General features: G+C 37.8%; 3 protein-coding genes across 3 annotated transcripts; all 3 read left to right on the top strand.

Annotated features, from left to right (window-relative positions):
- The first annotated feature begins 3,433 nt into the window (after positions 1–3,433).
- Positions 3,434–6,116, top strand: LOC116105390 (LEAF RUST 10 DISEASE-RESISTANCE LOCUS RECEPTOR-LIKE PROTEIN KINASE-like 1.1). Its single transcript, XM_031391820.1, has 4 exons — positions 3,434–4,101; positions 4,440–4,478; positions 4,617–4,868; positions 4,973–6,116. The coding sequence occupies exons 1-4, from the start codon at positions 3,606–3,608 to the stop codon at positions 5,947–5,949; spliced, it is 1,764 nt and encodes a 587-aa protein (XP_031247680.1). The 5' UTR covers positions 3,434–3,605; the 3' UTR covers positions 5,950–6,116.
- A 5,729-nt stretch (positions 6,117–11,845) lies between these two features.
- Positions 11,846–12,615, top strand: LOC116105362. Its single transcript, XM_031391794.1, has one exon. The coding sequence runs from the start codon at positions 11,890–11,892 to the stop codon at positions 12,613–12,615; it is 726 nt and encodes a 241-aa protein (XP_031247654.1). The 5' UTR covers positions 11,846–11,889.
- A 189-nt stretch (positions 12,616–12,804) lies between these two features.
- On the top strand, positions 12,805–14,382 carry LOC116105363 (LEAF RUST 10 DISEASE-RESISTANCE LOCUS RECEPTOR-LIKE PROTEIN KINASE-like 1.1; the record flags this gene model as incomplete). Its single annotated transcript, XM_031391795.1, has 3 exons — positions 12,805–12,865; positions 12,992–13,249; positions 13,371–14,382. Coding segments are annotated over 3 exons (1,296 nt in total), but the record flags the coding sequence as incomplete, so codon positions are not given.
- Between the last annotated feature and the right edge of the window lie 1,156 nt (positions 14,383–15,538).

Raw genomic sequence — 15,538 nt, forward strand, 5'->3', positions numbered from 1 at the left:
GATTCCCCCCGCATTTCGGTTGGAACTGCAGTAAATCCGGACATTCCTTTGTCATACACTACGCAAATGTTAAATTACCCAATAATTCTCTACCCCAATGTTCACGTATTCCCTTCCTGGTCAATAAGACACAACACAGTGTTGAATTTTTCAATTTGTCTACTTTCAAATTCTCCCTGGAAGTAAATGTAAGAAAAGAATGTTATGACTGTCATTTCTCGGGAGGCCAATGTGAAACTGATAGCCAGGGGAAGTTTCATTGTTCTGTGACAGAAAGAACAGGTATCACAAATCACAGGCGAAAGTACTTGGCTGGTTCCTGGTTACTATTTGTCTTACTTTCCATTTTTTACGAATTGTTCTAATTCACTAACCAATTTTCATACATTCATATGAGCTGGATTAGTTTCATAGCGTGCCAAAACACAATAACTGTTCTCTTACTTTTTATTTGGATTATTCTAGTGAGTTTTGCTTGATTCCTTACCTAGGTTAAGAGAAAGCAGTTCAGTTTGTCATAGCATGATAGCTAAATCCCCGAGTTCTTCATGATTCTTTAGTTTGTTCCTTTTAGTTTATCATCAACCTGAGCTGAATCTTGGGGAAAAATTGCTGTTACTGATTTGTGGCCTGTGATGTGATTGAATTGCTTGACATTGCAAAAACCTGTTTGTCTGTTTGTATGAATTGTGTGCTCAGCCTTGAAGTTCAAGTCTGAGATACCAATAAATCCTCTGTTTCATGAGAGACTGAGTTAATAGTAGGGACCCTCTTCAAAAGCTAGAAAGATTCCTGAAATATCATTATATTTTCTTCCCAACTTCAACTGACAACTGTAAAGACTTTCAAACATACAAGTTCATCCTCAATTATTACCAACCAATCAGGAGTTTTATAGTCCACATCTGTGTCGTCTTTCTTTCCGACCCCACCATGTTTAGCCTTTCCTCGTACATGTCAAACCCCTTTTCCCAATTCACACCTCTTTCTCAACTTTTGTAAAGTTTGTGGACCATATAGTAAAGTTTCTTGTTTGTTCTGTAATGAAGAATTATGGCCATTATGTTGTGAATTTTCTAAACAAGACGGCTTAAAGCCATAAAATTAGTCTTCAAGTCAAGTCTTTTGTAGTACTAATTATTAATTAATACAAGGTTTAGTTTCGTCTTTGACTGACCAATGAAAATGGGTATTTTCATGCACTGTACGAGTGTGATTTACGTGGATGGCCCAACTTCCATTTCTTCCTGCTGTTATTCTCAAGTCTTCCCTGCTCAATTTCCAAGTCAACTGGCGTGTTTTGTGTTCAAGGGAAGTAATTAATAAACTCAACTTCTATGTTGAGAAGAAACAGTGAGAGACTTGGAGTGAAGCAAAGAGTTCTTAACAGTATTATTTGTTGAGAGTTTGTGTAGCTGTTGCAGTTTTTTCCTCCGATGGAGACCACTGGAGTGGCTCGTGTCTCCTATGTTGTGTTCTTTGTTATCCTTCATTTTCTACTTCTTTGCTTAGCTCAAGAAGGAAAGAGAGTCAATCCAAAATGTCCACGTTTCTCTTGTGGTTTACTAGGCAAGATCGGCTTCCCCTTCTCCAATGGTACGCATCCCGAGTGTGGTTTATGCATAATACATGACTGTGACAAACCATTTCAGAAGATTCAACTAGGTAAGCATGGGCCATGGTTTTTTGTTTCAAGCATCTCTCAGGATAACACGGTTAAGCTTCATGACCCAGAATATCAATGTCACTCGGACAACCACTCCTTTCGCCTTGAAAGTGCAAGTAAGAATAACATGTCTTCATTGTCATTTGAGAGGAGGGCAATGTAAAAGTGATAGCAAGGGAAGTTTTCATTGTTCAGAAGAAAGAACAGGTATCACAAATTACAGTAGTATTAGGAGTGGTAACAGGTTAGACACGTGTTATCTTTTCCATGTTTTACATATTGGTTTCTTGTTCTAAATTACCATCTAAATTTCATGCATTTTTATGAACTGCATTTAGTTCAGTACCAGATTGCCATAAACTCTTCTCTAGCTTTCTACTTAGATCACTCTAGTGGATCTTGATCCATTCTTTACCAGGGTTAAGAGATAGTACTTTAGTTTGTCAGAGCATAAAAGTTCTTTTCACAATCCTGTCCAGAATTTGGATGATACAAATATGGTCACATATAGTTTTCAATTATTTCTCCTTTGATTGTGCTTCCCTCAACTTCAGACCATACCACGCTGATCTACTCTTTCTTCACAACTGTAACGATCTGTTTCGTGTCAGTTACATAAAATCTGTGGTTACTTGTGCTTCCAGTGCATCCCATAGTACTTCTGTTGATGAGAATGTGAATAGGAGTAGAATCACTACTAGTTGTGAGTAGATGTTTTCCACCTGTTTATAGAAACTCTTCTGGAGCAAGTAGCTACTCCTAAAAGCAGAACACTAAGCACTTCTAGGCTTTTTGATTGTTTAACATTGAATCTTACCCGTTGCTACATTGTTGATAGGTAAAATGGCTGTGTTCTTCATGAATCTTGGGGCAAAATTGCTGTTACTGATTTGTGGCCTGTGGTGTGATTGAATTGCTTGCCATTACAGAAACCTGTTTGTCTGTTTTGTATGAATTGTAACCATAGAAAAATTCCTGAAATATCTTAGATTTTCTTGTGCATTCATTTTTTTTTTCTGTGTCCTTTCCCTGCTTCTGCTGCAAAGACTTTACAAAAGAGAAAGTTTGTCCTCAATTAATAGTCTTTGTCACAATGGAAACTTGCAGTAATTCAACACCGTCTCTAGAATTTAAGAAACGACAATGCCCCAACTCGCACATCCCCTTCTTTTAAAAATTTGTCCTGTTTTTTCTCTGATTGTTTGGAAAGTTCACATTTTAGTCCTCCCTGACATTTCTTATACATATCCAACCCCTTTTCTCTTTTCACTCCATTTTCTATGCTTTCGTTATACGACGTCCTAAAATTTCTCCAAATTTTGTGAACTATTCAGTAAAACTTCAATTTTGTTTGCTAATGGATATTCAGGCTATCATAAATTTTCTAATCTCACGAGAATCATGGAGCCAAGATTTTTCATTTCTCTGGGTCCTTATCCAAACGTGGGTAAATCCAACTTGAAATCCATAAAAAAGGTTTTGGTACAGTAGTCTATCCGTCAGGGTTTTTGTAGTTTACTCAGTGATAAAAAGTCTTACATCAGTAGTCTTTGTCTGACCTTAATTGCACTTGTTTCATTTGTTTCTCAAATCTTCCATACGCAATTTCCAAGTCAACTGGCGTGTTTGGAAGGACAGGCAACTCATCTTCTATGTTGATAAAGAATTGAGTGCAAAAGACTTGGAAGTAGAAATAGTTGATCCTGTTGTTTCTTCTGTTAGCAAAGTAGAGAATTTTGCAATGATTCGTTTTTGTTGCATAATTTTCTTTCTTCTTTCTTTACTTTTTCTTTGCTTGGCTGAAGAAGAGAAGAGAGTGAATCCAAGATGTCCAAGTTTCAGGTGTGGTTTCCTGGGCTATATTAGGTTCCCCTTCACCAATCGATCACATCCTGAGTGTGGGTTGGTCATTGTAGATAACTGCACCGAACGAGTTCCAATGATTCAGCTTGGGAAGGAGGGGCATTGGTTTAATATTTCAGCAATCTCTCAGGATAATATGATTCAAATTCTGGACCCATATCTTTCCGAAAACCTCAAGATCAACTGTGGCCGCAGATCCTTGAAAAATTTGACACTTCCCATCTCTCCTTTTCTCTCTTTTAATGTGGCCTACAATCAATCCCTGTACGAATGCCCCTACAATTACAGGATCCCAAACAATTTCACTACTTCTGGCTGCCGTAACTCCAAACACTCTTATATCGTCTACACAAACCCAGTCCATAATTTTCAAGGTTCTCCACATCAGTGTTCACCTATTAACTTCCGAGTGAATAAGACTCAAACAAGTGTTAAATATTCGGATTTATTTCCGGGTTTTTTCTCGCTGGAAGTGAATGTGACGGATGAATGTTTTGATTGTTCTTTTGTGGGAGGCAAATGTCAAACCGATAGAATGGGAAATTTTAATTGTTCAGTTACAGAAAGAAGAGGTATCATAAATTACGGTGAAGTACAAGGGCCGGTTCCTAGTTACTACCTGTGCCGCTTTCCATGTTTGGTTATTTGCCAATTTACAGTAGAGCTGAATGAGCTGCATTAATTTTACTACCATGCCAAAAAAAGAACTCTTCTCTAGCTTTCTATTTGAATTACTATACTGGATTTTGATTGATTCCTTACCTGGATCAAAGCTATATTAGTCTCATATGGACAGTTCTAACTGTCCTTTGCACAGTCTTGTCTAAAATTTTGATGAAACAGATACGCTCACATATAATTTTCATTGTCTGAACTAACACTATTCCTTTTTTTGTAACTTCTGTCGCAGGAAATAAAAATTTGGCATTGAAGCTAGGCCTCGGACTAGGTAATACACCTCTTCGACCAAAGTTCTATGCTCCACATGCTTCTCTGTAACGTTCCATGAAATATATTTGATTCGTATTTTGTGGTTTTTCTCCAAAACAGTCTGCTAACAAAAGAGTAAACATTTTTTTATCATTAGGTCTCGGAGGAGGGTCTATTCTGATTGTTGTTCTAGCTTCTATTATTTGGCGTCGCAAGAAACAAAAATATACTCCCACAAGCTTCAATTCAAGAGACAGTTCTTCCAATCCCTCCTCGAGATCAGAGCTGGAAGTGGGTGGCGCCTATTTTGGGATCCCCATTTTCTCCTACTCTGAACTTGCAAAAGCGACTAACAATTTTAGTCATGAGAAAGAACTTGGAGACGGAGGCTTTGGAACGGTATACTACGGTAAGAACTTGAAACACTTTAGATATACTTGCTAGATAAAAGTCGGAAAAAGATTGGGACAGTTTACAGGTTGCTAAATGGCCTGTTTGATTCTTTTCTATCAGCAAAACTTCGAGATGGGCGGGAAGTTGCAGTAAAGCGCTTATATGAGCACAATTACAGAAGGGTTGAGCAGTTCATGAATGAAGTTGAAATCCTCACGCGTTTGCGGCACAAAAATCTTGTATCCCTATATGGCTGCACTTCACGGCACAGTCAGCAGGGTCTCCTTCTTGTGTATGAATATGTTCCTAATGGTACCGTTGCAGATCATCTCCACGGTGATCTAGTGAAGCCCGGTTCATTAACATGGCCTATTCGTATGAAGATTGCTATAGAAACAGCTAGTGCATTGGCATACCTCCATGCTTCAGATATCATACACCGCGATGTGAAAACTAACAACATTCTTCTTGACAGCAATTTTTGTGTAAAAGTCGCTGATTTTGGGCTTTCCAGATTGTTTCCCACTGATGTTACTCATGTCTCAACTGCTCCACAAGGATCTCCAGGCTATGTTGACCCTGAGTATCACCAATGTTACCAGCTAACTGATAGGAGTGATGTATATAGTTTTGGAGTCGTCCTTATTGAGCTCATATCATCAATGCCTGCTGTGGATATAAACAGGCACAGACATGAGATTAATTTGGCTAACTTAGCAGTAAACAGGATTCAAAAACGCGCAATCGAAGAGCTGGTTGATCCATTACTTGGATATGAATCAGATGAAGAAGTTAAAATTATGATAACTTCAGTTGCAGAGTTGGCATTTCTATGTTTGCAACAGAACAAGGAAATGAGACCTCCGATGGATGTCATTTTGGAGGAACTGAAGAGAATTGAAAATGGAGAATGGCAATTGGAAGATGTAAAAGAAGAGAGAGATAATAATGATATGCCCAAGAATATCCACGTACCACCATCACCTCCAGATTGTGATAATCTTGCTTTGTTGAAGCACATCAGGGTGCCATCTTCACCCATATCTGTGACTGCTAAATGGGTTAGTAGTAACACCACACCTAATGTCAGTAGCTAAGATTTTAGCTCTCTTGAAGCTGGATTTTTGTCTTTGAGCTCATCTGTTCTTATTTTTGTGATGTTCATAGAAGTAAATATACAATATGTGTAGGTCAAAGCAAAGCAAGAGAGAATGTACATTGTAAATTCATAGTGAATGGAGCTTCTTCTTTTTCTTTTTTGTTCTGCAACTGTTATACTAGTGTTCGTATCTTGTAAATGTTCCAATCATGACCTACTTTTCTGTGTTATAGTGGAGGATTTTAGTCCTTTGATTGAGACTTCAGTCAAACCCCTTTTTCTCTTTTCACACCCTATTCTTTACTTATCAAAAGAAAAAACAAAAACATCTCTAAAGTTTGCCATATGTTCACATTATGAATTTTCTAATCGTAGTGACTAGATTTCTCCATTCTCTGTATCCAAACGCGTTAACCAAGTTGCGGGCAAGACAACTTGAGATCCATCAAAAAGGCTTTTGCAGAGTAGTCAAAAGGGTCAAGTCTTTTGTAGTTCTTCAAGTCTTCTCTACGCAATTTCCAACTTTTGAAGTTTTATATTGGGAAGGAATGAGTGCCAAGACGTTGTCATTTCTGTTTCTAAGTAGAGAGAACTCTGGAATTGCTCGTCTCAGTGCACACCTGTTAACTTCCAAGTGAGTAAGACTCAAACAAGTGTTGAATATTCTGATTTGTTTATGGGTGAATTCTCTCTGGAAGTGAATGTAACAAATGAATGTTTTGATTGTTTTTCGGCTGGAGGGCAATGTCAAACTGATAATGAGGGAAAGTTTAATTGTTCTGTTAAGGAAAGAACAGGAATCAGAACAGGCATGGGTTTTCGTTTCTTGTTGTAATAGTTTCCTTGCCAAATTTCATAGATTTAAATACGCTGCATTGAATTTAATACCATTCCACAAAACAAACTCTTCTCGAGGTTTCTACTCGAAATTATTCAACCGAATCCTCTGCACAATCTTGTCAAGAATTTGGATGATACAGGTATGATTACACAGTTTTTTATAGTCTGAACTAACACCATTTTTATAGTCTGTAACTTCTGTTGCAGGATATGGAAAATTTGATTTGAAGGTACGCCTAGGAATAGGTAAGATACCTCTTGAACTTTCCTTGTAACCTACAACGATAAGTATTTGATTAGTATATCGTAGTTTTACTCGAAAGAAAAGTTTTGTGGTAAAAAAGCTTATAGTGTTATTCTAGTGGATTAGTTTAATAACATGCCAAAACACAATAACTGTTCTCTTACTTTTTAGTTGGATTATTCTAGTGGGTCTTGTTTAATTAACGGCCAATCACAAGTTTTATAGTCCACATCTTTGTCGTCTTTCTCTCCGACCCCGCCATGTTTAGCTTTTCCTCATACATGTCAAGCCCCATTTCCCAATTCACACCTCTTTCTCAACTTTTGTAATAGGGCCACCAAAAACTTACAACTTAGAGCCATAAAATTAGTCTTGGGTCAAGTCTTTTGTAGTACTAATTATTAATTAATACAAGGTTTACTTTCGCCTTTGGCCGAACAATGGAAATGGGTATTTCATGCACTGTACGAGTGTGATTTATGTGGATGCCCCAACTTCCATTTCTTCGCAATTTCCAAGTCAACTGGGGTGTTTTGTTTTGAAGGGAAATAATTAATAAACTCAACTTCTATGTTGAGAAGAAACAGTAAGAGACTTGGAGTGAAGCAAAGAGTTCTTAACAGTATTATTTGTTGAGAGTTTGTGTAGCTGTTGCAGTTTTTTTTCTCCAATGGAGAACATTGGAGTGGCTCCTGTCTCCTATGTGGTGTTCTTTATCTTTCATTTTCTACCTCTTTGCTTAGCTCAAGAAGGAAAGAGTCTCGATCCAAAATGTCCACGTTTCTCTTGTGGTTTACTAGGCAAGATCGGCTTCCCCTTCTCCAATGGCACGCATCCCGAGTGTGTTTTAATAGTACACGACTGTGACAATACATTTCAAAGATTCAGCTAGGTAAGGGCCATGGTTTATTGTTTCAAGCATCTCTATGTTGGAGTTACCGACTATTTCAGTATTAATGAGTTACACAAACTCAGTCGACGGTTTGAGTATTTTCATGTATAATCGCTGTATGATTTCTTTAAGTCATTAATTACTTATTGGGTCTGGACTAGGAATAAAAATCCTTGTAAAACTAAGTTTTGTCACTTTAAACCTAGATATAAACATATTTTTTTTTTTTGTTATGAGTGTGATAGTAATCATAGGACATTCTTCATTGTAAACGAGAGAGGTGAGGAAGTCTTGCAATAATATTGATCCACTGGACGTAGCCCATATTGGATAAACTAGGGTAAATTGTGTGTTTATTTTCTCTTTGTTACTATCTGTGATTTGTTTTATTGTTATATTGGTTTTGTTATTGTCCCTATTTCGTTCAATTGGTATCAGAGCAATTTTATTAGATTGTGATTTAGAGATGGTGGGATCAAAGGTTGAGATTGAGAAGTTCGACGGAAATGCTTTAAGCTTGGAAACTGTGGATGGGGATGTGCTCTAATAGGGATCTGTTGGATGCAATTGTGATGATAGGCCGACAGTCGATAGTCACTGTTACGACGAGTGAAACGCCTGGAATCCAAAAACACTGCTTGAAGTTAACACGCTGAAGCTGAATTCGTGAATGGTCTAATTCATTAAGCAACAATGTAATAATATACTTGGTTTACAATACTGTTGCACCTACTCTGCAGCAGTTTTACAATAAAAATCATCAGCCTACTTTGCTAATAACTACTAACACTTACATTACACATAAACACCTAATCACAGATTTACAGTGAATTCACATAAGATGAACATTACTTTAATTAAGAAATTCAGTTCCATTGAGTACAGTAGAACCAAAAATAGCAGCAAACTTCAAATTTTGCTGCCAAACTTGCAGTCCATTCCAAATGTGACCACCTTCATGAGTTTCCAGCATAATATCATCTTCTCAACAAGTACTAGGGCTGGTTCCTGGTTACTAGTTGTTCTGCTTTCCATGTTTGGTTACTTGCCAATTTATAGTCGATTTGAATGAGTTGCTACTTCTAATTAATGCCAACAAATAAACTCTTCTCTAGTTTCTACTTGAATGCCCTCTGGAGTTTGATTGATTCCTTACTGAGATTACAACTATATTAGTCTCTGTTGCGTTTAAAACATAATTCAAAGCCATCAATCAACACTCACAACACAATCACAAGACTTAATCTACCAAGAACAATCAAGAACACAAGATTTTTACTGTAGTTTGTTTATTCCAATGGAATAAACTACATCCACGTGAGCTCCAAGCAAATTGGGACTCACTGCACTATAAGGATCAAAGTATTACAAGTACAACTCATCACAACCCAAATCGCTCAACTCTTACATTGTTACAACAATCACTCTAACTTCCCTGTAATCACAATAAGCTAACCAGAAAACGAAAGCCTATCCCAAAAAATCACCCTGTAATTTCAGCTAACAAGATTCTCAAGAATCTAAACATTATTACAATATTTGAAAGAGTAGAAAATAAGAACCTGAAATCTAATGTAAAACGCGAGAGAAAAGAAGAATAAGTTGCTGTGCGCTTTCTCAGATCTGCTGCCTTTATACTTTGACTTAATGGACTGATATAGCCGTCAGATCTAATGGATTCATGGCTGAGGATTGTCTTGAGCTAATACTAAAACGTCAGCGTTCAGTCATGCACAGTACGACACCGCTTGCTTCACTCAACAGTCTCATATAGAAGTTCTGACTGTCCTTTGTGAAATCTTGTCTAAATTTGATGAACAAATATGCTCACATAAAGTTTTCATTGTATTAACACATTAATGCTTTTTTTGTAACTTCTGTCTCGGGAAAGGGAGCATTGCATTGAAGCTAGTCCTCGGACTAGGTAATACCTTCTTCAATCCAAAGTTCTCTAAAACCTTCAATGAAAATATTTGATTAGTATTTTGAGTTTTCCTCCAAACAGCCCGAAATTAAAACTTACCATCTTTTTTTTTTTTTTTTTTTGTTTATAATCGGTTTTGGAGTTTTGTTGTTCTGGTTATTTGGTGTCGCAAGAAACAAAAATATACTCCCACAAGCTTCATTCAAAGACAGTTCTTCCGATCCCTCCTCGAGATTGGAGCAGAAGTGGGTGGCGCCTATTTTGGGGTCCCCATATTCTCCTACTCTGAACTTGCAAAAGCGCTAACAATTTAGTCATGAGAAGAACTTGTGACGGAGGTTTGGAACGGTATACACGTTAAGAACTTGAACACTTTAGATATTCTTGCTAAATGAAATAGGTAAAAGATTGGAATAGTTGACAGGTTGCTAAATGGCCTATTTGATTCTTTTCTATCAGCAAAACTTTGAGATGGGCGAAGTTGCAGTGAAGCACAATTACAGAAGGTTGAGCAGTTCATGAATGAAGTTGAAATCCTCACGCGTTTGCGCCACAAAAATCTTGTATCCCTATATGGCTGCACTTCACGGCACAGTCAGCAGGGTCTCCTTCTTGTGTATAATATGTTCCTAATGGTACCGTTGCAGATCATCTCCACGGTGATCTAGGGAAGCCCGGTTCATTAACATGGCCTATTCGTATGAAGATTGCTATAGAAACAGCTAGTGCATTGGCATACCTCCATGCTTCAGATATCATACACCGCGATGTGAAACTAACAACTTCTCTTGCCAATAATTTTTGTGTAAAAGTAGCTGATTTCGGGCTCTCCAGATTGTTTCCCACTGATGTACTCATGTCTCAACTGCTCCACAAGGATCTCCACTATGTTGACCCCGAGTATCACCAATTTTACCAGCTAACTGATAGGAGTGATGTATATAGTTTTGGAGTCGTCCTTATTGAGCTCATATCATCAATGCCCGCTGTGTATAACCAGCACCAGACATGAGATTAATTTGGCTAACTTAGCAGTAAACAGGATTCAAAAACGCGCAATCGAAGAGCTGGTTGATCCATACTTGGATACGAATCAGATGAAGAAGTTAAAATGATGATAACTTCAGTGCAGAGTTGGCATTTCTATGTTTGCAACAGAACAAGGAAATGAGACCTCCGATGGATGTCATTTTGAGGAACTGAAGAGAATTGAAAATGGAGAATGGCAATTGGAAGATGTAAAAGAAGAGAGAATAATATGATATGCCCAAGAATATCCACCCCCACCATCACCACCAGGTTGTGATAATCTTGCTTTGTTGAAGCACATCAGGGTGCCATCTTCACCCATATCTGTGACTGCTAAATGGGTTAGTAGTACACCCAACCTAATGTCAGTAGCTAAGATTTTAGCTTTCTTGAAGCTGGATTTTTGTCTTTGAGCTCATCTGCTCTTATTTTTGCGATGTTCGTAGATAATATACAATATGTGTAGGTCAAAGCAAGAGAGAATGTACATTGTAAATTCATAGTGAATGGAGCTTCTTCTTTTTCTTTTGGTTCTGCACCTGTCATACTAGTGTTCGTATCTTGTAAATGTTCCAATCATGGCCTACTTTTCTGTGTTATAGTGGAGGATTTTAGTCCTTTGATTGAGACTTCTGTCAAACCTCTTTTTCTCTTTTCACACCCTATTCTTGACTTATCAAAGAAAAAACAAAACATCACTAAAGTTTGCCATATGTTCACATTATGAATTTTCTAATCGTAGTTATTGATTTCTCCTTTCTCTATATCCAGACGCGTTACCAGTTGCAGGCAAGACAACTTGAGACCCATCAAAAAGGCTTTTACAGAGTAGTCAAAGGGTCAAGTCTTTTATAGTTCTTAAGCTTCTCTACGCAATTACCAAGTCATCTGGCGTGCTTGGATGGTTAAGCAACTCAAGCTTTATATTGGGGGAAGTAGTGCCAAGACATTGAAGTAGCAGCAGTTGATCCTGTTGTCATTTCTGTTTCTAAGTAGGGAGAACTCTGGAATGGCTCGTCTCTCTTACATTCTGTTTTTTGTTTTCTCTTTTCTTTTGCTTCTAATTCTCTGCTTGGCTCAAGAAGAAAAGAGGTTTAATCCAAGGTGTCCTCCTTTTGATTGTGGTTATCTTGGCAATATTGGCTTCCCCTTCTCCAATCGAACGCATCCGGAGTGTGGGTTGCTGGTTGTAGATTACTGCACTGAAAATGTTCAGAAGATTCGGTTGGGGAAGGATGGCCAGTGGTTCAGTATCACAGGCATCTCTCAGGATAATATGGTCCTGCTTTATGACCGTCCTCGTGAAGAACACGCGAAGTATTGTAGCCGCAAAAGATCCTTAAAACATTTGAGTCTTCCCATCTCTCCTTTTCTATCTCTTAATGTGCCCTACAATCAATCCCTGTACGAATGCCCCCGCAATTACAAACCCCCCAAACATTTCAGTTCTGCCTGCAATAATTCCCAACACTCCTATATCTACCATAGTTACCCTGGTAAAACTTTGCCACCTTCTCCATCTCACTGCACAGTTATTAATTTCCAAGTGAATAAGACTCAAACAAGTGTTGAATATACTGATTTGTTTGTGGGTGAATTCGCTCTGGAAGTGAATGTAACAAATGAATGTTTTGATTGTTTTTCGGCTGGAGGGCAATGCCAAACTGATAATAAGGGAAAGTTCGATTGTTCTGTAAAGGAAAGAACAGGCATGGGTTTTCGTTTCTTGTTGTAATAGTTTACTTGCCAAATTTCATAGATTTAAATACGCTGCATTGATTTTAATACCATTTCACAAAACAAACTCTTCTCGAGCTTTCTACTCGAGATTATTCAACCGAATCCTTTGCACAATCTTGTCAAGAACTTGGATGATACAGATATGATTACACAGTTTTTTATAGTCTGAACTAACACCATTTCTTTGTCTGTCACTTCTGTTGCAGGAAACGGAAGATCTGATTTGAAGCTACGCCTAGGAATAGGTAAAATACCTCTTGAATGTTCTCTGGAACCTACAACGATAAGTATTCGATTAGTATTTTGTAGTTTTCTACCAAAGAAAAGTTCTATGGTAAAAAAGTTGATAGTCGTTTCCTTCTGCTCATTAGGTTTTGGACTTGGAGGATCTGTTATGATTATGACTCTGTCCTTTTTTATTTGGTGGCATCGCAAGAAACAAAAATATATTCCCACATATTCGAACTCAAGAGATTGTTCTTCCGATCCCTCGCCAAGATCAGAGCAGGAAGTGGGTGGGGCCTATTTTGGGATCCCCATATTCTCCTATGCTGAACTTGCAAAAGCAACAAACAATTTTAGTCATGAGAGAGGACTTGGAGATGGCGGCTTTGGATCGGTATACTACGGTAAGAAATTGGAAAAACACTTCATATATACTTGCTAAAAAAAAAAAACAAAAAAAAAAAAATAAAAAAACAAACTGGGATGCTTGACAGTTTGCTAAATGACCTATTTATTTTTATTCAGCAAAAATTCGAGATGGAAGAGAAGTTGCGATCAAGCGTTTATATGAGCACAATTACAGAAGAGTTGAGCAGTTTATGAATGAAGTTGAAATCCTCACACGTTTGCGCCACAAAAACCTTGTGTCCCTTTATGGCTGCACTTCACCGCACTGTCAGCAGGGTCTGCTTCTTGTGTATGAATATGTTCCCAATGGAACTGTTGGAGATCATCTCCATGGTGATCTAGTGAAGCCCGGTTCATTAACATGGCCTATTCGAATGAAGATTGCAATAGAAACAGCTAGTGCATTGGCCTACCTCCATGCATCTGACATCATACACAGGGATGTGAAAACTAACAACATCCTTCTGGACAATAATTTTTGTGTAAAAGTAGCTGATTTCGGGCTTTCCAGATTGTTCCCCGTTGATGTTACTCATGTCTCAACCGCTCCTCATGGATCTCCTGGCTATGTTGATCCTGAGTATTATCAGTGTTATCAACTAACTGATAGGAGTGATGTATATAGCTTTGGAGTTGTTCTGATTGAGCTCATTTCATCAATGCCTGCTGTGGATTTAAATAGGCATAGACATGAGATTAATCTGGCAAACTTAGCAGTAAACAGGATTAAAAAAGGCGCATTTGAAGAGCTGGTCGATCCATTACTTGGATACCAATCAGATGAAGAAGTTAAAAGGATGACAACTGCGGTTGCAGAGTTGGCATTTCTATGTTTGCAACAGAACAAGGAAGTGAGACCCCCCATGGATGTGGTTTTGGAGGAATTGAAGAGAATTGAAAGTGGAGAGTGGAAGCTGGAAGATGTAATAGAAGAGAAAGATAATATTGATGAGTTGGAGAGTATGCGGCGGCCACAATCACCACCAGATTGCGACGATCTTGCTTTGTTGAAGCACATCAGGGTGCCATCTTCACCCATTTCTGTCACTGCAAAATGGGTTAGTACTCACACCACACCTAATGTCAGTAGCTAAGATTTTTGCTTTCTTGAAGCTGGATTTCTGAGTTGGATGGCGAAAACATCCCTAAACAAAACTCATCTGCTCCTTTTTTTGGTGCTGTTCGTAGATTTGTACCTACTACCTACATTATGTGTAGGTTAAAGCAATAGGAAAGGTACATTGTAAATTCATAATAAATGGAGATGTTCTTTTCGTGGGCTCTGCAATTGTTATACTATTGTTCATATTTTGTAAATGTTCCAATCATAGCCTACTTATCGGTATTATAGTTGAGGATTAATCCTTTGATGATATGGTTGAACGAAATAGAGAGTAATACGAAAACAAAGTAACAAACAAACAGACAAATCATAAACAGTAAAACAAGAGAAGAGATGCGCGCGATTTACCTTGGTTTACCCAATTAACAGACTACGTCCAGCAGAGTTAATATTGTCTCACCTCTTGTTTACAATAAAATAATTTACCCTATGATTGCTATTACTCATTACAAGAGAAAAATGTGTTTATATATTAGATTTGAAAGACTAAAACCTAGTATTTCAAGGATCCTATTCTTAAGCCCAAACCTAATAAAGAATTAATAACTTAAAGAAATTTTTCAACGGTTATACATAGAAAAAACCCAAACCACTTATGAACCCCTTAATGCGTCTGCATGACCTATTAATGTTGAAGTAGTCGACAAAAGGTTGGTTAAACCCCATTCTCCTTTTTCACACCTTATTCTTGAATTCGCAAAAGGACCACCGAACTTGTCCAAAGTTTGTGGACCATAAGTTTGTCTGTTTGGAATGAACAAGATGGGTAATCATATTTTGTCCATTATGTTATGAATTTTCTAATCAAAGTGATCAGATTTTTCATTTCTTTGTCTCCTTTATCCAAAACCAAACGTGTAAAGCAAGTTGCGAGTGGCAAGAGTACTTGAGATCCATCAAAAAGGTTTTTGCAGAGTAGTGAATCGGTCAAGTCTTTTGTAGTAGTACTCATTTATTATTACAATAAGGGAGTTGAAAAGTTTCGCATTGCCTTTTGGTAACCTTGAGCGAACCCCATCTTGCACTGGTTTCCTTCTGGTTTCTGAGTCTTCTCTATGCAATTTCCAAGTCAACTGGCGTATTTGGATGGCTAAAGTTTTATATATGGAGGAAGAAGTGAGTGCAAAGCCTTGGAAGTAGCAATAGTTGATCCTGTTGTTAC

Source organism: Pistacia vera, unplaced genomic scaffold (genome assembly GCF_008641045.1).
Source record: "Pistacia vera cultivar Batoury unplaced genomic scaffold, PisVer_v2 Contig498, whole genome shotgun sequence".
Classification (NCBI taxonomy): domain Eukaryota; kingdom Viridiplantae; phylum Streptophyta; class Magnoliopsida; order Sapindales; family Anacardiaceae; genus Pistacia; species Pistacia vera.

Coding starts and splice junctions, on each gene's coding strand:
- LOC116105390 (XM_031391820.1), top strand. CDS start 3,606: ATGATTCAGCTTGGGAAGGAGGGGCATTGGTTTAATATTTCAGCAATC. Junction 4,479..4,616: donor GAAGCTAGGCCTCGGACTAG/GTAATACACCTC, acceptor TTTTATCATTAG/GTCTCGGAGGAGGGTCTATT. Junction 4,869..4,972: donor CTTTGGAACGGTATACTACG/GTAAGAACTTGA, acceptor CTTTTCTATCAG/CAAAACTTCGAGATGGGCGG.
- LOC116105362 (XM_031391794.1), top strand. CDS start 11,890: ATGGCTCGTCTCTCTTACATTCTGTTTTTTGTTTTCTCTTTTCTTTTG.